This window comes from Nothoprocta perdicaria, unplaced genomic scaffold (assembly GCF_003342845.1).
Source record: "Nothoprocta perdicaria isolate Ctin4 unplaced genomic scaffold, notPer1 scaffold_50, whole genome shotgun sequence".
Classification (NCBI taxonomy): domain Eukaryota; kingdom Metazoa; phylum Chordata; class Aves; order Tinamiformes; family Tinamidae; genus Nothoprocta; species Nothoprocta perdicaria.
This window is the reverse complement of record NW_020455755.1, coordinates 1,820,345-1,843,342: the sequence shown is the minus strand read 5'-3', so window position 1 is coordinate 1,843,342 and position 22,998 is coordinate 1,820,345. Positions and strand designations below refer to the sequence as shown.

Below are 22,998 nucleotides of genomic sequence, written 5' to 3'. Positions count from 1 at the left end.
GGGGGGTGCACGAGGGACAGCGGAAAGCTGATGCCTCAGCTTGGAAATCTCTTCTCCCAAACCCCCACGCCACCAGCRTGATAAATCAGAGCTCGAGAAGCTCTAACTAGCTGTAGCTCTCACCAGCTGGTCAAAGTTTGACCTCAAATAATCATTTTCTTCCTTCTATTTTTGATCCAAGATTAACAGCTTATTACATGGCTCCTTCAGACAAACATGCAGTAAGCTGGGGTAACACTGGATCTTTGACTTAATATTTACGAATAGAAACACTGCCTTTGCCTATTAAGGCCCTATCTCATGGTAATTTATGAGAAGTTTTACAAAATTACTTGATAAAACTCACTTGAACACTACAAGTGCAGCGGAAGTGCGTTCAGGTTACAAAAACAAGTTGCAAGAAAAAGGTGGTCTTGAACCACCTACTGCTAAGCAGCATAAAGCATCAACAAAACGCCAGAACCTGTATCGGCATTCGATAAAGATATGCAATTATTTTCCAGTGAGAAAACAAAACTGCGCAGTTTCAAAGCTGTCACAAACCAAAAYTGGTGCTGTCTCTGCTCTCTCATTCCTCCTACTTAACCGAAGCTGAGACACACAAAAGAATCAAGACCTACAGCTCCTCTAAGTTTATTCTGTTTTGAAGGGGAATGTGCCAGAAGCAGACAAAATTTTGTAGAGTCTTCAATGAAAGACCACAAATATTTAGCAAACTCCAGGTAATCTACTTCATGGTGTCTAATACATTTGAAAAATCATAACCATTTATCCAATTTGTGTCTTCTTTATTTTTTTTCTCCATGTGTGATTAGGATAAAAATATGCTCTATTTCATCTTCTTAATTAGAAGTGGAAACACCCTTCACACGTTCTACTGTATGATTCAGACTCTGGCACAGCCTGGCTAGTCTGAAGTCCTAACCACTTATTTGCAATGGCGTTCCAGTAAAAATATTCGGGAAGAGTTACTCAGGGCAGTGTGGGAACCGTGCACAAGAACTTCATTCATCACAGCTAATTTCCTTCTCTTGGGTGATCCTTCCTGAAAGCTTTGCTGTTTGTTCCTGACAAATCATTTCACAGCTCGCTCATTTGAAACACCAAAACTCAACGACTATTAGAACAGATATCAGATTTGGACATTGACTGGTTTGCCAAACAAGGAAGAGGATTACATGATCTTAAAATATTAACACCCTCCATAATGAAGGTGTTTAGAAGAGATGGTTTAACCGTCTCACACACTAATATCTTAAAGGCATATTTAAAAAACAAAAAATCCACCTTTCTATGACTGACCTCCCAACCAGCAACATTTGCAYAGTAGTGTGATGTATTGTACGTGTCTTTATGAGATTCTGGCAACACATTTTCAAAGGAAACGTCTTTTTGGCCTCTATATTGGCCTAGTTGGGCAAGTGTCAAGCATGCAAACATGTAAAATCCTTTTTTCCCCCCCCTTCTCCACTCTTTGGATAGAAGGCTGGGGTGGGGTGACTGGCTCCTAACTGCTCTCAGCCAGCTAGTCGTTACATTCTATAACTCCCACCACCACAGACGGGTCCTGCCGGGTAGTTTTGTGGCCACCACCATTGCTTTGTTCATTTTACACACCGCTAGTTCTGATGTTCCAACACCTACAAAGCTCACTGAGATGAGCTGCAAGCCACGGGGTGAGCAAACGCGTGTGCACGCACCAAAGGACTGTTTGTGCTGGTCCCGTGGACACAACAACCCTGCCTGCACAAAGTTCCACCAACACAGAATTTATACAAATGTTCTTTCCGTTTTGGTTTTCCTTTAATTTGCAAATCTTGTAATCTAAGACTGAAGTTGACTGAATCAACATCTAAACCAGGACAGTAGTATCAGCCAAAAAACACAATCTGTTTCCCATTTGAGTCAAGACTGCATCCTTTCTGGGGGCTGAGAAAACTGTTATTCTGAAAAGATTATCCAGTGAAACTGTGCTAGACATTTCACTCATTTTACTAGATGGAAAATTTGACTTTTAAAATACAAAATTGTAGGCACAAAAAGCTAGTTTGCAGCTCAGCTACAGGGCAAAAGTTTAGAAAACACAGGTTTGGTCTTTCCTACTTGCATATTTATTATCAAGGACAAGGACCGAGATTGGTTGCAAATGTATTTTAAAGCACTTTTACATGAAGCAGGTGTGAGAAATTAATTTCAAAACAGCAGTTTCTCTCCAACGCAGCCTAGCACAAAAATAGTTTCCTTGCTTCAGTTCAAAGAGACTCATGCTAAACAAAAATAATAAAAAAATGCATTTTYGTCTATTTTGGGTACAAGCTGGGAAATTTTTCATTCCCAAATAATTTCTAACGTGTTGCCCTACAAAATACCAGACTACAACATGAAGAAAATCACTACTTTTCCATCACAGCAAATGGGTCTTAGTGTCATCTGCTGAACTCTGTACCATGGAAGAACAGAAATACTGCTGATCAAATCCAGAAAGTTTAGCTGGTTTCCAGGTGTGCAATACTAATATTTTTAGAAAAAAACTTACCTTATTCCCTATGAATTGCAATTACACTGAGGTTTCTTCATTAAAAATATTAGGAACTTCCAAGAATAATACATTTGAACAATACATAAGTTGGTCACCAGGTGAGTTTTTACCACTTTGTAATAAACCACATTTTCCCTATCCCTGTTAACAAGAGTACTGTGAAACAGCATGAACCTCTGAGTAGTACGTAATCAAGAAAGGGATTAGAAYAGAATGGGATGCAATCACCCTCTGCATCCTCAGCACTTCACAGAAACATCAGCGCTGGACCCTGAGGACACGAATAGTTTTCTGAATAACATACTACTTTTCTCCATCGAAGTCCTCACGTAACTGGAGTTACGATATGCACTGAATCAAGCAACTATTTAAATCATTTCAAGTGACCAAAAGATGAGACATTCTCCAAGCAGTAACAGACTGGTTAACACCACTTTAGTGGGAAGCCTTAATTTTACAAGCACTAGAATAAAATTTGTAGAGCAGGCTCTACACAGTAACACTCATTCAACTTTTAAGATCTCACTATTGAAACATATTGAACAGAAGGTTAAGATCTTCATAAATATTTTTCARAATAATAAATTTTACTATCATAGATTATACATACTGACTTAGGTTACGCTATGAAAAAAAAGATACAATTCGTAAACCAAGTGTTCCACAAGTTGATTTCTCAAGTTAATGCTGTTAAATCTGTCAGAGGAATACTTTAATATTTTCAGACTAGACAAAACCCCACAATACAACAAAACATGAGGTGATCTTGGAATTAAACTATTTTAACTCTAAGTTCTCATAAAGGGGTCTCACTGTATTAATGACCAAAAAATGCCATCTAACACAAGTCCACAGGCAAACTTCTGTTGTTGATTTTAGGCAAACATTATTCTGCATAAAATACTTCCATGCCCATCTGTATTTTATTTTAAAAAAGAGTCCTAGTAATGTTTAGGAGGGAAAATTATTCATCAGCTCTTTCACATTAAAATGCACGGTATATTACAGATTACTGGAGTTACTTAGTATTAGCAATGCTTTTGAATTAACTCACTAGCACTTGAAAATTCTTTTCATTCTATACCCAAGAATGTTCTACATTAAGGAACAAAGATCCTTCTATTATACCTCCCTTATTGTAACAGATATTTGTTTGTTTAATTTTCCAGCAAAAGGAATATAGAAAAATTTCCTGATGCTAACCACTAATGCAGACTAGTGGTCAGAACCAGGAAATGACAGTTCCAAGGCTGAATGTGTCAATATCTCATTGATATAGTCCCAAAGTATAAAGTACCATTAAATGTCATTATGTAACAACAGTTGCAGTAGATTTATACATGACCTGCATTTATTACATCTATATTACTTTAATATCTGAGCATCTCTAACATTTATAGGCTGCATGTGTAATTTTAATAATTAACTTTAAATAGCTCACTTTATGCATTCGAATATATCTCCATGAGTCGTTAGAACTACAAAATACACCACCACATTGGTAAGTATAATCCTTCATCTATCATGCAGGAATGTGTATGCACAGTATTAACAGCTTTTTAAAATATGTTTTGTTAAGGTCAAGGTTAGCAGGTCATAATTTACAGCAACTGCTAAACTTTAATGTATGAGTTAATAACCTGTTGAGATTATAATAAGTCAGATGTAAAATATATATACACTATATATATTTACATGTGACTTATTTACATGTGCTCTAGAGTAAATGTAGTATTTTCTTCAGTTATATAATGAAATTACATTTTCTATCTTTCTGCCACCATTTAGATGTATAGGAAATGATGTTAAGCACAAAACTCCAAGTTAAAAACAAGACTAAGTCTGTGATGGTTTCTTTGACATGTTACACAAATGCTTCTTGATGAAGAACAATCATTTCAGAAATCAAACTGTAAACAAACGATCTATGAATTTATCGGAAGGAAATACAAGTGTAATATTTGAGTCTATTTACAACAAGAAATAATACATATATATTGCAACAGGAGCAGCAACAGCAAACCACAAGAGGAGTCCTGGGGAGAGAATCAACTATCATAGAACTCTTAAGCTGAGTTCTTTGTCTTAAGCTTAAGACAAAACACCATCTGCAATAGCTCTTTCAGCAAACAGCAAATGTAGAAAGTGTTTCAAAATCTTCTGGTAAAAGATTACCACCAAAAACAAATGGGTTCTTTATTAAATGGAAAAAAAAAATGGAGCCTGTAGCACTTTTTGTTGTTGTTTAATAATGTTCTAATCTTCAAATCCGAGCTGAATGTCTGATTTAGACTTCTATACTGTATTTGGAGACATATAACTATAAGAGGCAACACCATCAGGGTACTGGTACCTCATTTTCCTAGCTCAAAAAAAAGTAGATTTAATGTGTGTTCAGCTAATGAATAGTAGTGACTGTAACAGTGACCCGCTCTATGACCTCCTGCTTGAAGGCATCATTCCATTATTTTTCCATATAGGGATTTGTTTTAGAGACTTCTCAATAATCATTTTGATTAACATCAGAAAAGGCTAATCAAAGTTGTCATTACACTGAGAATCAAACAAGCTCAATACCTCTTCAAAACCTTCAAGAGCCTTTTACAGAGATACCCCATAAGGGGAAAAAAAGGTGAGGTGGGGAGAAAAGAACTTTAAATAAATTTTCTTTTTGGAGGACTTTACAGTCTCTATATAAGACCCGACTCATGAAAAGCGTTCTTACCCAGAAGATCCGATGCTTTTGCACACACCAAGAAGAGGTCTCTTCTCAGAAAAATTATCACATTTCTGAGCACCTAGTAAAAGGGGAAAAAAAAAATCACTATATACTTATTGTGCCACATTTCAAAGTCCATGTATGTGTATTTCAGGGAGGGGAGGCGGTAGAGGGAGACACTCAATATGCCAGGATATTGGCTGCCTAAGGTAAATGAGATGAATAGCAAAATTTGGCAGGATTTTGGCATCTTCTACTTCAAAATTTAATTCTGAAATAATGGTGCAGCCACACTGCATTAACAGGAACAACACAGAAGTTTTATTTTCACATAAGTCTCTGTTAATTATTAATAACTCGGGTCCTTGTAATTAATTTATAACAAAAACCGTTCGGCACTCTCATCTATATGAGGRTAAGTCTTCCCTCCTACACGCTGGGTATTCATAAAGTTAAACAGGTCACATCAATAATTTCACCATCAACAATAGCTTTACATTTGTCTGTTACTTCTATTTTCTTTTTATTCCTATTCTTTCAGGGTCTTTTAAGGGTCACACCTGTACTGTATGTACTGACCTGTAAATTGATTAATGAAACATAAAAAGTCTTTTTAAGAATCTGGCAAACAATTTGTTTTCTTCAACACAAGTAACAGATGAACTGCATTTGTTTCTGTTCAGCTAGTCAGGATCTCAGCACTAAGGCTGAAACGGCAAAYACCAGCAGTCCTGACACGGATTTAGGTACAAACTAAATTTCATCTTGTATATTTAACTTTTCTTTATTTWAAAAAAAAAGATTGAAGACGTGAATTCACRTGTTTATGTCTAGTTCTAAGCTTAACAAGAGGAAAGAAAGAGGCTTTACAGGTGTGGGCAGGAAACAACTGCATACATCTCAGCTAATACCTACAAAACAAAGTCTGTACAACAGGTACTTAAAACTCGTGGCTTCTGACTGCACTGGCGAAATCCACCATTTAGAAATCCATTATTTATTTCAAATATATGTATGATTTTAGAATATAACTAATAATGCACTAGAAACAAATAAAAAAGCATTTTGAGGACCCTGCAGGGCATTAAATCAGGTTAATAGCAGTCCTGTCCATGAGATTGCAAACAACATGTGTCGTTCTCTACAATGCTTAATGGACACAGCAACCCCTTCTAGTTCTGGGATAAAATTTAATCTTCCAAGTTATGGTGGATTAATTTTTATATTTAAAATTGTGTTTATTTGCATGTGCAATATACTGACGTTGTACACACCTGCTGCACAGTGTTTAACAAAATGCAGCAGGATGATTGAAATGGAAAAACAGCTAGATAAATCCATCAAATATAAAAAGTATTGAAATCCTGTTGCAAAGTCTTTTTCTTAAACTCCTTTTATTCCAAATCCTTTTAATTCTGTCATATAACACTACAGCATTTATAAAAAGCTGAAAATCCTGACAAATCACACAATTAGAGTAATGAAAACTGCCTTTCCTGCCAACAAGGCACCTTATCTACAGCTCCATTTAGCTAAATGATATGAATGTTTTAAAAAATAAACAAAATAAAAAATAAAAAAATCAGTATACTTATAAACCTGGAAAAAATAATCTCCGGGTAAATGACATTTCATACAAATCAACTTTACAACTTTATGAAGTCAAGAGATTATCCACATGCAAAGGCTCAAACCAGTTCATGTATTGTGCCTCTGATGAGGCTGTGAATAAATCTCTCCTGAGCCTACTAAGGTCTTTCAGTAATGCTAATAGTAATAGAACATTAAATAATAAACTTTAAGAAAAAATGTTAACCCATTCATTTCCATAAGAGCACAAGAGGTGATTAAAACCATGGAAATGGCCTGCATATCAACTAAATTCCCTTGAGTAATAAATATAAACATCAAATTTTGATCTATTTAGCAATAGAAGATAACATTCATTATTAAGTATCTTTCTGGTATATAATTCTACTCATTGAGTTGCATCGTGGCAACGTAATATTCTGCTCAGCTAGGTCCCCTCTTATTTCTTATCCATTTCTTGAAAGTTGTGCTGCATTTGTAATTCTGCCCCATGTCACTCTGGCAGTCAAACACTACCTGGAAGCGCATTAAATGACATTCATCGTGCATGCTTTTCACTCCTTGTCTCACTTCTCCCTTTCAGGAGAAATCCTTTCTTCTTAGCATTTTTAAAATCATCACATACATTTTGTATCTGCACTGTTAGGCATTTGCTATTGAATGGAAGTGCAAAAAAAAAAAAAAAAAAAAAAAAGAGAGAATACTTGCTACTTGAAACAGAAATGAAGAGCTTTGACTCAGCCCTAAAAATAGTGTGTGAATTCTTTCCTCAGCTTCAGGCTAGTATCTATAAATGCTCTATTTCCTGCACAGATAAGCTCTAACCACATTACTCAGTATCATTCCTGACCAGTGAAGCTGTGACTGCTCTCCTCATCCCAGACCTTCGTGTGCTCCTTTAGGATTAATGTTCTAGCCCATCAGCATTGCATTATTCTATCTTACTTATCTCCTAGCATCACCCAGACATTTCAAATATCAAAGCTCCTCTCTAATGCATGCAACATCATACCAGTTTCCTTCACCCCCCCCCCCAAAGTTATCAGCCTAAAAGCTGCTTCAACTCCAGTATAATCCCAGTTTCTGCTGCCTCCTCTGCCCTTTTCCTTTTCTGAGGCAGTAAGAAAGCGAAACCACAAGAAGCAACTACAAGAGTCAGGAGGACACAACAGGTGCTGGAGAGCAGATCTCTGAGCTCCCGACTGCAAGGTGCACAAGTATTTGGAGAAAATACATACAAACAAACAAGTTCAAAAGAGCTCTGGAAATTCTAAGGGTTGAGGAGGCCAGGATGGACCCTAGGCAGATACAGAAACTATAAGAAGATGTATTTGCTGGAGGAAGCCTTTAAAAAGCATTTTTTTTTTTTTAATAGACATTGAAGTAACTGGCTTTGATTTTAATGAGCAATGCAATAATACAGGACTGAATCACTTCTAGCAGCCTCCTACAAGAAGTCCTTATACTTGGCAGTGGTTTCAAATTCAGTGTAAACATCACAGATCTCTGGTCAAAGAGAAACAGCCGTGCACGTTTACAGAAAGCCGTTTTCTTTCTCAGAACACAGTAATTTTATTCTTAGTTAACAAAGTAGCTTCTATAGGAAAATGGGAAAGATTGTAAAACATCTGCTGTTGATCAGTGGTTTTAAGAGTCACACATTGAGGAAAGAAAATATTGTATTTTGATTTGATCTTGTTTGAAAAACATAAAGACATGGTGGAAGTTTGAAGTCTACTGGTCTAAAATATTGATATGATCTGGCGAGCACTGAAAAGTCAGCACGTAGGTAGGTCCACATCTCCTCAACGAAACCAGCATTTTAAGATGGTGTACTCTGAAATCCCTCCCTAGAACATCTATCACAGGCCTCCTTGCTACACTTGAGTTCTGTAATTTCTGCAATCCACACATGTTAACCTTCATTATACCATACCCACCCACACAACAGTTATCAAACACCAAAATTTAGATGCACACCTGCACCATCCACTGACCCCAAGCCAGATCTAGCTCAACTGCTACTGCTTGCTCAGCTTGTAGGGCTAACTTCTCTGCTACACACACTATGCAATTAGTTCAGCTTTGAGGGTCCAAAACCGCTAAACCACCCAAGTGGCTGAACACATACAAACCTCCCATCTGCCTGCCTTTAGGAAGCAACCTAAATATTACAGCTCTTAAGCATACCTGCAAATGCAGTTGAGTCAGCTTTTGTGGTTCATACTTKACCAAAATCAAAGATATAAGAAAAAGAGCACAGAGATAAAACTGCAAAGAACTTCAACTTTTGTCTCTTGTAAGATTTCAGAAAGAAAACTGCTCTGTATCCCATTTAATTATAGCTTTTCAGGTTCATTTTAGCCTTCAGCTTTTAGTCCATAAAAGCAACACGCCAATGGATAAACAAAAATTCTGCCAAGAGCCAGCGGTTCCTGCTGGGCTATAGAATAGATGCAGTCACATCATTTTTACTTTTCAAAATTTAGAGAATGATCATTTCAGTGGACAAGTAGAATTGCAATCACTGAAAAGGAAAATGATGGGATTCAGGTTCATCTAGAGAAACTGTGATGATAAGAACCCATTTTAAATATTGCACATCATCTTTTTATTCCTGATGTATCTGAACACACAGGGAAATCCAGAACCCTGCAAACCAGGCACCTGTATGCTCATAAAATAAGTACTAAATCCAATCACAGCACACAGATTGGAAAGTGGAGAGCTTGGCGCGTTAGGAAGCTGTGCCAACCAGATGGCTCAGCTGATAATGCAGCATGTTGCGCACAAAATGCCGAGGCTTGGGTTGTGGAGGCTTGTTTTTCTTTCCCGAGGACTGACAGCATCGATAGGGATGTTCTCCTATTCTGAGTATCAGATATGCAATTTTATCTGCTTCCTTTAGACATAAAGTCTGTCATATGGTAAAATTTCAAGCTCCAAGAAAGCCACTTATATTCCAAATTGTAGAGAATTATCCAAGTAACAATCCACTGTAAGGACAGCAAATATTTAATTGAGATCAGAAGTTAAACTTATTTCAGGAGTCATTTAAAGAAAAATATCTGATTTTTAAAGTAGATGACTGTTTGTTTACATTTCAGTTAAAGGTTCTTTTCTTCCAGCCAGGGAAATGAGCTGCTTATGTTCTGATGCAATCACAACAGCAGAAGAAACCTACGATGTATTTTAGCTTAAAGGGCCAAAAGGGAAAGGCACTCCTGGCTATTTTTCTCTATGACAGTGCGAGAAGCACCTGAGACGCACTGTACACACAGCTTACAACTATCAGGTACAGTTTCATACGATATTTCATAGCTTCCATTCAACTGCAGCTAAATTTCTATTCAACTAGGAGTGGAGTAACAGGAATTACTAAAATAACTAGTAACATGAGCTTTACTGTCTGTGCAGAGTCAAAGGAATGCCKGTTTACCATGAATCAGTGACCAAAAGTTATTTTCATTTGCAGCTGACTTGCCAAATGTCCATTTTTTCTATCATTTGTGCCCCTGCTACCTCAAGAAGGGCAATGTATTCCAGCTATGGTAGAGGAGATGCATAAGTCACCTGCAGAATATTACTGTACAGCTATGGGAGAGAYTGACTGTAAAAACTCCTATGCACAATTACTTACTTTTTAGGCACCTCAGGGGTAATTCTCAGGGAAATTAGAGTCAGAAGTTTTCAACAGTGGCCTCCTGCCTTCAAACCTCTCTATCAGGAGGTCATTTTGTATTAGAGCTGATAGCAAACCAGAAGGCATTAGTTCTCCGCCACAACTTTCTTCTGCTTCTTACTACCTACGTTTCTCTCCATTTCTGATCCTATATTTTGTGAGTGGAATACAGCAGGTTCACAGAGGATAGCAAATACATAGGTTTTAGGGGGTTATTTACAGGCATCTCTCTATTTATGGACGTTTTATCTAGGCTGCAGCTTAACTGTGCCACAGAGACATCAAAGCAGTGCTCTGCTGGGCCAGGTCAGGTCTTGCCTGGTTTATTAGCTCAGACAGAACCCAGCATGAACATAGCAGTGTGGCTGCCAGGCCAGACCAGCACCAAAAGGCATTTAACTGCTCCAGCATGGCACAGAGCCTGCACTAATAAACTTGTTGGATCTGCACTGGCAGCGTGCAAGGCCAGCTCCAGGTCTCGCACCACCGTCCTGTTCCTGGGAGCGCTTAACCTGCTAAATCAGATCGAGAAGGGCTCCTTTGCTATAAGCCTGCATGAAATAACTCTTATTAAACAATGCTTTATTATGCTATGAAGAACATGATGCAGCGGAGAATCTAACATCAAAGGGCCACAGTATTTTAGCAAAATAGTTGACAAACTATTAAGTTCTACTGCTGTAAAGTCACCAAGTTAAAACCATAAGCTTTCCTTTCACACCTGGGAATGAGCTTCTTATCACAAACTAAGATCAGCTTCTAGGAACGTGCCAAATCCATCCACCGGGAGTCCCACTTTCAACAATTCCCTTTGTACAGCTTTGCAGTAAAATAACGTTTGAGCCTACTGATGGTAATCAGCTTCTCCTTTACAAATTCCTTTTATTTTGCTCAGAATCATTAAAGCTCATGTGTTAGTTATCTGAGGCGTCTTATTACAGCTTTACTTTTATCTGATTCCAGATACTGGTCAATGATACATCCATGTACTTTTAATCGAAGTTTTATTTAAACCAAGCCGTGTGAAGAGAGACCAAAACATGTTTTTAAAAGGTTTGACGATTTAATATGACCTAATTTGAATAGTTTTCTAATGTAACAGCTATCATTGTCAAATGCTCAATATAATCAATTTTGAAAAAGCGGATAACCACTTTAGGAAAAAGTTCCTAAGCAGTGTAACTTATTACACATCAGAAGAAATACAGTTTGCAGATACTTCAATTAACTTCCTTCACAGCCACTTAGATTTAATTCTCCATTTTTCATCTGGCGGGGAGAGTGAAACACAAAAAACACATTATTTAATGACAGAGAAGAGTAAATAGTCTGGATATGACTATCCGGGGGGGAAAAAAAAGAAATTTTATTAAAAATCTTCTGTTAGGAACAATSGGCAGAAACACCTCTTAGGAGTGTTTTATAGCTATAAACATTAACAATAAACATTTCCAATTGAAATGTTAACAAGGATGTACTGATTACTCAGCATGGATGTATTTACCTACGCCACTACAAAGGCAGCCACAAGCTTAAGATGAAAATGGAAGAAGCATTGGCGTACGGAGCAGAAAAGAAACAAGTAATTCTTGTAAAAAGCTACTATGAAGTGGTAATTTAGTCAAGGTGACAGAACAGGTTACAACAAAAATTTGCACAAACATCTGTAAAGAAAGAGTTAAGCATAGCTTTGCACMATACAAATCTATACTTACTAATTTGTGGAGCTGGTAAGATTCGTGCAGCTCGAACTGGACCATGGCGCATGGAAAAGAGCTCCTGCGCTTCACCACTAATCTGCAAAACATATGGATTATGAGCAGATAATGTAAAAAATAATAGCAGCATATAATAACTCCTAGAAAAAAGTACTGATCCATAGCGAAGCACACAAAGGATTGAGAAAAGCCAACTTCTGGATAGAAGAGGATGCACAATTGCACAGAACAATAAATTGGTTCCCCCACTAAGAGYTGCTTACTCACAAGAAACCTGCAGTTTTATTCTGGCAGTTGCTGTTGTGCACAGCAGGTGAGACTCTTTACAAGGCAAGCACTGAATGGAACCAATAATACACAGAGAACAGTGCAATTCTCAATCTCACAGCTTTAGGCAGAGGTATASTTTAGAAGCATTCTCAGGTTCCTTTTCTCTCAACAGGCAAGCCTCCAATGAAAGAGATATGCTAAAAATGATGTTTTTACACTTACAAACTTGACTAGGTGCCTTTAAAAAAGTCAATCTAGTAAAGAAACAAATTCCCAAAATCATTCAATCTGTAATGCATTAACAGGAAATTAACTACATACAAAATGTCCTAGATCAATGACGTTATTTCTAGAACAAGRCATCCCACAGTAGCGTATTGGGCTGCATTATTCAAGTTTCTTAGCTTCCTTTTAATATAGAAACCCCATTTGTTGGGTTTTCCACCTAGTGGCAGGGACAGACTCAGCTAAGCAGCAACACAGAGCACATCAGAAATAACCAAGAGTTAATATTCTCCCCACTCCCTTAATTTCCATACAAGATCAGCCAACTTAAATCAAAATGCAACAGTATGTGGAATGTTTCATATGAAAAACCATGGCAAGCATGCTTGGGTAGGGAAGCTTTCAAGMCAGCTAGCTCCATTTTCCTCAAAATACGGAGGCATACGTCTTGAATAATACCAATTAYAGCAACAGAGATGATCTACCTCTCAGTGCATAGCTTAGACGTGTAGGAATGAGATGCTAGACTACAATTAATGTATTCACACATTTTAGAAGAAACGAGCCTTGCAGCTGACTGCTGATAAAAATCTAACAAATACTTAAGGACCTGGGACACACACACATGTACTATGCAGCCTATGTCTTGAGAAAAGGCTCACCAGGCAGTGATTAAGAGTAGCAACCATTGGCTTTAAAGGAAAACAGAGACTCTGATGTATTAGCACACTCTATATTCTCCAGGTGTGAGTTATGTTTCAAAGTGGGAGGGTGGGGTCAAGCTAATTAAGGCTGTCAATAATGGAAATCTTGAAAAGACCAAATGAGAAGCATTTAGGAAGAATTTCCAGACTTCCTGTAAATGCTCGGTCAGAAGGCATTTTCATAACTGCCTGGTAATGGATCTGATACGGAACGTCAAGCTTCAACAAAACAGCAAAGGTTATGTTGGCTATTTGAAAATGGGCTTCAATTTAAAACAGATATAACGAGGCTAAAAATGTTATCAAGGTGTTGGCATAAAGATTACAGTATCAGAAATGAACACTATTTGAAACAAGGCTCTTATGAGCCCATAAGTCAAAAAACCTAAGTTGACTTTCTGAAATGTCATTTTACAGTTGTTCCCATTTCTTTCTCCACTTTCACCCACAGATTTGAAAATTTTAAATACTACTGCTGTTGGACAAATGAGGAGCAGGGAATTTAGACTCTTAGCTTACCTCCAGTCTCAGCTCTAAGCCTCATTATTTACTATCACTGCTGTAGAMAACAAAAGCAGAATAAAACTTACTCCATTAAGGCACAAGTTTTTAACAAGAATATTTGAGAAACACTCTTTACTACAGGGCTAGTCCATCATTCTGTTAACAGCCAGAAAACACAGGATGTTGCTAACTGCTTTTTTTTTCCTTATTGAGTCTAGCATAAACTTCAAGCTACGTGAAGAAAATTTATGGAAACACCATTCTTAGTCACTTTCCCAATTTGGGCAGACAGCTCACAGCCCCTCAGTGGTGTTTATCAGCATTAATGCCAATGCTGCTATCAGAATTATTCCTAATCCAAAARTTCTAAAACTGTAATCAATATGCAATCTGACCCTTTATTCTATGCTGTTCTTGTTTTGCTAGGCAGGTGTGCCAGGCATCACAGCTTCTACTCTTCCACCTAGTAGCCCTTTCCAAATATCACAGTGTTACAGTATTCCAGCTTTTGTAAAATGAGCTTAATCCCTCCTCTGGGACAGCAACGGGCCTCTGCTCTGAAGAGCTTCCTGACCACATTTATACCAGACTCAAGAATGATGATCAGAAACCCACTTGGGGGAGGTTGGCTGATTATTATTAATAGGTCCTGAGTTCAGGATGCAGTTTGGGAGAAAAAATAAAATAAAATAAAGTGCACCTAGATCAAAGATATCTGCATTCAGAAAAGGCAGTTTGGACAAAAGTCGAGTGGTTAAAAAGAACGCGATGAGTGACAAGAGAAATTAAAGAGAGGAATAAGATGAAAACAGATTTAGTCAACCGTAGGTTTTCTGTACATGGGAACACAGCAGCTCTATAAAAGAAGGAAGAAAGAAATGGAGAAAAAGAAAAATAAGGCTTTGAAACTTATTGTTGGCAATTAAAGAATTTTTCCCCCTAAAATCATGAAAATACTGTTTCATACATGTTTATGCACAYCAATGGCTATGAAAACAAAAAGAACTAGCATAACAAAAGTATGGAAGAAGTGATTCACATAGAATAATCCAACCCAATTCAACCACCTCCTCCTCCTTTTTGAGCATGCCAGCACAAGGGCTCRGACTCCAAACTACTTCAAATAAAGTAAGAATCCCAACAGTAAAATATACTAAGAAGGCCAAATCTACTAACCAAGTTTCTGCTCCTAAAAATACTACACTTCAGAAAGCATATTTATTCAGCTTGGGCTGCCAAGACCTAGTGATGCCAAGATCTCAGCTTAGAGCTCAGATTTTTAAAGAAAGACCCAAAGATTTCCAAAGACAAAGTTACATTTATTTGTACTTTAGCACCTAACACAAATCCTAGCCTAACTCTTYTCATAGATATAATGCTTTCATGTTTTACTAATTAATCCTCATCCCTTGAAAAGTAACCATTTTACCACTGGGGGGGAAGCCACAGCCAAAGAAAGGTTAAATGGATTAATGAAGGCCATAAGGTCAGACAGTGACAAAGCCGAGATTAAAAGTGGTTCGCTCTCCACTTTGTTTCAAGATGTAACATGTCCTTTTCCTCTTAGTTTAAAGAGGATTTTCTTTTCTCTAGGAAACTGCAAACTGTGTAGAGCTAAAAATAAACAAAGGTGGGGGGAAAAAAAAGCAAATAATTCTTCAGAAATTCATCCATTCWTACAGTTCACTTAGCAGATTACATTTTGCAAATTTTAAGATGCACCCAGTATTGATTTTGTAATGGAAAAAAAGATGCCACCTAACCTAATTAGTCACTGAAGTCTCATTCTAAAGAGCAAAACCAAGAAAAAGAAAACCTGACATGATGTTACTAACTACATGGATCAGATTTCAATGCCACTACATATGGGCACGTCACAGGTAGGTCAATACACTCGTGATTTTCTTGAATCACCTATCCTCAACTGTTCTACAGAAAAACGCAACAGTAAATGGCACAAAGCTTTGCTCCATGTCAAAAAAAAAAAAAAAAAAAAATCAGCAAGATCTTGGTTTCCACAACACTGACTTCAGAATGAGGCCTTCCTTGATTTGGAATTAACTTTTTAAAGTCTTACCATCAGCAGAAACTTCTATTATTTGCAGTCTTTTAAAATCCTGAATTAAGTGTCCTAGATGCTAAGAGCCTTTCTCCAGCTATATAAAACACAAGCACTGCTGAGGTCACGTGCATCAATTTCGACCAAAAGCACCATCTTCAGGGTGGGCAGGTTATAGCCTGAGCCTCCTGCCAGATCAGGCCTTATCTGGTTCTTGAGACGACAAAGGGAGTCAATCTATTCCGCAAATAATACGCTTATTCTGCTGGAATTAAAGCTGGACAAATAACGACTTTTACCAGAAGCCAAAGCCCAGCACTAACTGGCCAACAGCTCGGCCAGTGCCAGCTTGGGCGAGATGCAGCCTGGCGAGTATTCAGGGAAAGGCTCCACAGCCCATTACCAGTCCCTTGAGCTATCCTGTCTCGTAAGCAGAGACAAAATATAAATAGACTTCACAAAGTCAAGACAGAGCTTTAAATTCTTCAAAAAGCACCTGTGAAGAAAGGAGGCTGTGGCTGCCATTTTGGATCAGATCCAGCTAAGTAGCAAGTCCCTGTGGCAGCTTTCAGAGCTCTTAAAAGTTTCTCTTTCCCATTCCGCAAGCCAAGAAAATTTCCAAACAGGTTTCAAGAATTGGATATTAAGCTGTAAAAGCAGCTTCAGGTCCTCGCTGTGTGAGCGAGCGGATGCAAAATGACGGCTCCAAGCTGGCCCGGCGGYGCAGGCCGGACCTCCGCAGCGCGGCGAGCGGCGGCCCCGGTGCCCCCGGCGCGGGACGGCCGCGGAGAGGAAGGAGATCGCGCTCCTCTGCCTCGCCCCTGGGGCTGCTCTTCAAGTGCCACACGCCAGCAAGTTGCAGCGCCATTTAATTTTTGATGACAGAGCTTTATTGTTTGGAGAGTACCAGTTTACGCCCATAAAGAAAACAGAACAAAGAAAGTTTTGTTCATGCTAAGGATAACTAATAGTTTCCAACCATAGAAAATGGTTTTCACATGGTGGGAAGGGGAAAAAGAAAGTCAAGTGTACACCAAACGACAAAGTCTTCCAACAGTGTGCTTAACCACAGTGCCACTGCAGGAACACAACCTCTTGCTGTATTTAAAAAAGTTACACTTTTTTGAAGTCACAAMACAGTAATGATTAGATAAGAGTTGTTTCAACTCTGGATATATATTTTAGATATAGCAACAGGCATCCGTGAAGAACCAAAATAGCAGATACCACTACAAAATACTATTTGAGATAATCCCACAGGTTAAAGGCTACCAGCAGTCTTCTCACTACTGCAAGAGTGAGAAGGGCTCTTCGGCCAAAGGACAATTTCCCAGATTTGTTTAGAAATTCAAGTAGTCTTTTCCATTCAAAGAAACCTTCCCTAATTACCTAGAATTACTAATTAGAATTACTAAGAATTTAAATTCTCAATGTCAGAAAAGTCCACTCTGGTGGCTGAAAATTATGACAAAACAAATTGGAGAAAAAAAAACTTAGTAATGTTTTTGCTTAATTTCTTCAATGTTATCATTTTACTTGTTAGTATACCTTGAAGMTTTTTCATGTCCGGCCCACAAGCTACCTATAAAATCTGAGGATATTTCTGCATTCATTTTAACTATTACTATACAAAATATAAATGAAGTGGACTATATCAAAGCAGTACAAACACCCCTCAAGGTTCTGTATTTTGCTTTATTCTCATCCAAGGGCAGCTACACAGAGTTCCTTCAGAGTCTGCTGATACCTCTTACTACAGCCTGCCAAATATTCTGCATGTTTTTGGTTTTTTTTCCCCTTCTGCTACTCCTACAGGACACAGTATAAACTAGACACCTCCAACAGATTTACATGGTCACTTGATGAGTGTGAAAATACAACAGTTTCTTGCATACCTCCAGTCTCTGCCATATATAGAAAAGAAACTTGAAAAAAATATTTTCATACATGTTTTTCAAAGTCATACATGTTCTTCAGGGTTACAAGGTCAGGTCATTTCTACATTTTCCTCAGCAGTGGCATCCTATATCAGGAGCTCTGGACAGAGCGAGGATTTCAGCTCCTATTTGATAAACAACAAATCCTTTTCCCAGCTCTAGAAAGGGAGAGAATCGCAAAGGGACTAAGGCTATACTGAGACCCCAGCAAAGACGGCTTTCCATGAACAGCAGTGGAGGCAAAAATGGACCTGGCATGTCTGACCTGCTATTACACATAAACCTATACATTCTACACATCCACACACCATCTGCTGTGCAAATGCAGTTCTACTAAATTAAAAAAGTGTTATTGCTACCAGTATTTAAATAATTTCAAGTTCTGACAGAGAAAGAACAGCAGGGTGGGATGCCACCCTTGTCCATCCCATTCCAGAGGTCTCTCTACCACAAGTCACSCAACATAGGGGCTGGCGCACCCCATCCATCTGTAGCGCCACCAAACCACAACCTTTATAGGTTATTTTTTTAATTAAATATACAGTTGAGCTTGCTAAGAGTTCCCTCTGCTAGTTCCTACTTGACTAAACTTAAGCTTGATAGTTCTTTTTGTGAATTGAAGCATGAACAATTAATACAACTTTTTTCCTTGTGTCCTGGAAGATTCAGAATTAGAAATTATTAGCCACAAAACCAGCCAACATGCATTTCTGTGAACAGGAACATCCAGAACAGATATTTGGAAACCACATTAGGCAGAAACCAGYTCCAACTGTGTTTGAAACATGAGCCTAGGAGCAAGGGAAAAACAAATTCCAAACAAAACATAAAATTACATTGCACAATTATCAAATAGGAACTTTTAGTTCATACTTTCGTATATTCCCAGATTTCTCCCCACTTAGTGGGGCACATTTTAAGAACACTTTTAACCTTCCCACCCCCATTTCAAAACACAGATCAAAGAGCAGTCGTTTGGATGGACACCTTCCGCTTCTTATGCAATACAGATTTAGACACTGCACTTCAAAACCCCGGCCATTGCTCCAGCACCCAGCAGTCCAAACATTATTTCAGCCCTTTGAAGCAGCTCTAATGGTATCTTCCATTTGCAAGTAACACTTCTGTAGTCAAAGATCTTACTCCAAGGAGATGTTAATGTGAAACCACTCAGACTGCAGCGAGACACACACTCCTGGAGGCAGATTGCAAAGGTGTTTAGAAGTCAATGTAACACCATTACGGAGAGTGTCAGCTTAGAAGCTGTCATAAACACTTCATAATCACTCAGACACAAACTGGGCTGCCTGCAACACATTATTTTATTAAGTGCTGAATAGARCTTCAATTGTATGAATAAAAAGCACAATGCTGCAGATAATAGCCTTACTGAGTAGATTTTCACATAAATATCATATTGTTACTTTCTCACATTGAAAGTTTTCTAAACTCCAGATCCATTTTCTTAGTAACTGGAGTAATGTTACACGATTCTAACCTAAACTCTCAAGAAAATCAAGAAGGAATAAGGTTTGCATAATACCAAAAAAAAAAGTTATCAAATAAATTTTAAAAATAAAGTCAGTGACAAACTCACTACATTTTATATTAATCTAAGTAAGCAAAAAAATGAGATGCAGAAACAAAAGGGTGGAAAAAAAACCCACGACAGCTATGTTGTCTCCTAATTTGTTAGATATACAGATCTTGCTCTGGAAAGATATTTTCAAGAAAGACTATCAATCTGAAATTTTATCTAAGATGGTATTACTAACAAAGGAATTCTTCCAACAATGAAATCTTGTTAACACACACGAACTGCACTATCGCATAGCGTGAAGCAACACCCTTTTGGATGAGGTCCTCGATTTCACAGGATATATGAAAGAGAAGCTGACAGAGGGATGCAATAGCTCTGCAGTTGGCATTCTCAAGATGGATGGTGCAACAGTTGGCATTTCCTTCCTTCGTACTGGGCATTTTTCACACATCAAAAATGCCCTCACAGAACTGAGCATGAAGAACATGAAGAGAACATGAAGAGAAATTGTCTGATTTCATTTTTTCTTATTTTTACTAAAATATTGAAACACAGTGGAAAAAACAGAAGTTAAGAAGCATCACTAACCCCTAGGGAAAAAAATTAATAATCTGTCTGCCTTATACTAAAAAAAAGAAGCATATAAAAAACATCCCCCGCCACACACACACACACAAAAACCCAACTAAATAAATTTAACGCAGTCAATTTACACTGAGGCAATTTGCTCCTGTAGCAAAGAACTAAAATATTCTTCTTCCATTCTTGCTTTCCTTATACATAAGACCCATTCTCACAGGCACTGATACAGACAGCTCATCCTCAGGCACACTTTCCTTCAGACACAGGCACTCGGAAGAAACGCACAGAACTCCCACCTATTCCAGAGCAAAGACCTGTTACACGCCCCCACACAAATACACCTGCTGCTATTTAAATCACAAATCTTTTAACGTGGAGGGGGTCAGGCCAAACACCATATAAACACAAAGCACCTCGATGCACACTTCAAAAATATCACGTTTTCAGTCAGACGAAAACAAATAAGTCATCAGAATACGTGTTGGCTTTTTTTTTTTTTTTTTTTTTTGTAAAAATGCTCTAGCTTAAACTTGTGCAACTTCTAGTATCTTAAATAATTGATCACTTTGTGCTGTAACTCTTGGTATTGCTGCAGATATATTTTCTCTCTTAGCTCAATATCTTAGTGACACCTAATGTTTGTTTTCTGTAATACACTTTGAAGAACAAAGTGAAGCATTTCAAAGTTAATACTGCCTTCTATAGGAATATAAAACTAACATGATACTGTAAAACTTTTCTTTGTATTCAAATTTGTTTCAGCATAAGGAGGTTAAATATACATATATATGTTTTGTGTCATTAAAATAGCACAAAACCAACAGTTTATTTTTCCTCATCATCAACTAACGGTACGTACACAAAAAGTTCTCCAACACTAGCGAAACTCAATTAGACAATGCCTAGCAGAGCTCTCCAGGTGGTGTGCAAAATAGGAAAAATTTCTATTCTACTTTCTAAGCTACAATTAGCTGCATAGGGCATATGTTTACATATCAATAGAATAATACATATTTCTAAGACATGCATTTAGAAATACGTATTTTTGAAAAGGCAAAGTATTTTATGAASAGAATAAAACTCCATCCTCACTATTATTTTGAAGGACAAGGTGTTATGAGCACTATATTTTTTAAGTTAAGAATTTTATGACCTACTGTATTAAACTTTATTCTGTAGTTCAAGAAATTTTGGGGAAATTCCCCAAATTAAGTCCATGTGCTCATAAAACATTCTGAAACACAAAATGCAGGGTGTCTATGACAGCATAAAATCAAATCCATATGCACACACAGACTTTAATAAAATTAAAATTGCAAATCATGTWCATGACAAACACTGTGATTGTAAAATACTATTAATACTGTCATACTTACATTTCTAGCGTAAGTAGATTCTTTTCATATTTTTCTACCCTTATTTGTTTCTGAGCTTAAAAAGATTTCTTCTTCTTTCTGTGATTCTAGCTGTATTATAATGACCCATGCTGCTCCCAGTTACACTCTGATCATTTACTAATAGAAATCACTTGTAAAAGTACATGAATCACTTGAAGGTATGTGAATTCAAGCGTATGACCCACACTCAAATGACCTTGTGATAAGCATATTACATACATACCAATGGATATGGATGATGAATTTTAATTCATTCACTTCGATTTTAATAGGAAAAAAAAAATACAGCAGCAACAGTATAACAAACCAGAATTGGTATTTGGTAAYGTGTCTTGCCTACAAGCTAACCCTGTACTTACCGGTATGCTCCAGACTTGCATTCCATCACTGTATCCAATCATGAGCAGTAATGGTGGCTCATTCCCAGTGCTATGAATTTCATGAAACTCCATATTCCTTGATGTATCTATATTGGGTTTGAATATCAAAAACACAGATCCACAGGTTATGAAAACTTATGATTAGGGTCGGTTAAACTAGAAAATGTTTTCTCAATTCATGTTTCTGTTGTTAAAGGCAAAACTCAGTGGCTTAAGTTTCTCTACTAGAAATGGTAAAATACACTTCTTTTAGGCCCACAATTCATTCATTAGAGTTTCACAGAGAGGCTAGAAAGCATTAAAATGGAAAATGGAGAAAAGTGCTCTTCATTACATTGTGGGCTATCCTGAAATATCTGAGAAACTTTTCTAGTCTTAACTACCTGTAGTGATTAATAAAACATGACAAACTTTCCAAATAGAAAAAAAAATGACAAAAGGACCAAACACATAATTGTTCAAAAATACTATAATTACAAACACAGTATGATCAAACAGGATTTGCCTTTTATTCTCTCTTTCCCCTTCCTAAATCACAGTTAATCTGTGGAGGAAGTTGCAAGAAGTTGCCCATTTGTTCCATTTCCTAGGTACTGAAGAAAAGACCAGTTATTCCCTGAGAGCTTAATAAGAGAGAGAAAACAAAGCCATACCATTTAAATCTGCATTTTCAAACCGGACCCAAATTATTTTTTCCTTTTCTTCTGCTGGTGGGGTACCACTGTAGGCCTGGATAAAAAGCAGAAGGGTTGAAAGAAGAAAGTTTAATTTTTTTTTTTTTTTTTGATCCTCCATAGAACATAGAGATGAACACTGGTTTGGGAAAGGCGGTGAAGAGGGATGATGCATCTTCATGCTATGTCTCAGTTTGGGAGATTTTATTTCAAAAACAGATGCTTTCACAACTAACATGCATCATCCTAAATAAAATTCAGCAAGTGTAACATCACTTACAAAGTGACAAGACATAAACCAACAGCTATGCTCAAACAGGTTAGAAATGTCACATGGTTTATATCAATCTAGTGAAGCTAACATGCAGTGGCTTCCACAGGCTTTAACTTTACCAGCTGCATACTACCTTAAGAGCAAGAGGCTCTTGGGCAAGGCATGTTTACTTTTTTTTTTTTTTTTTTTTTTTTTTTTTTTTTT

The 22,998-nt window shown here is 37.4% G+C and overlaps 1 protein-coding gene across 4 annotated transcripts in view; it reads right to left on the bottom strand.

Moving 5' to 3' along the window:
• Nucleotides 1–22,998, bottom strand: part of BCAS3 (BCAS3, microtubule associated cell migration factor) — a 265,434-nt gene that overhangs the window by 238,927 nt on the left and 3,509 nt on the right. For all 4 annotated transcript variants that reach the window (XM_026047802.1, XM_026047803.1, XM_026047804.1 and 1 more), the window contains exons 3-6: nt 22,500–22,575; nt 21,826–21,932; nt 12,246–12,327; nt 5,265–5,337 (exon numbers count right to left, since the gene is read on the bottom strand). In XM_026047802.1, the coding sequence (XP_025903587.1) occupies nt 5,265–5,337; nt 12,246–12,327; nt 21,826–21,932; nt 22,500–22,575 (338 nt within the window). The remainder of the gene's footprint in view (nt 1–5,264; nt 5,338–12,245; nt 12,328–21,825; nt 21,933–22,499; nt 22,576–22,998) is intronic.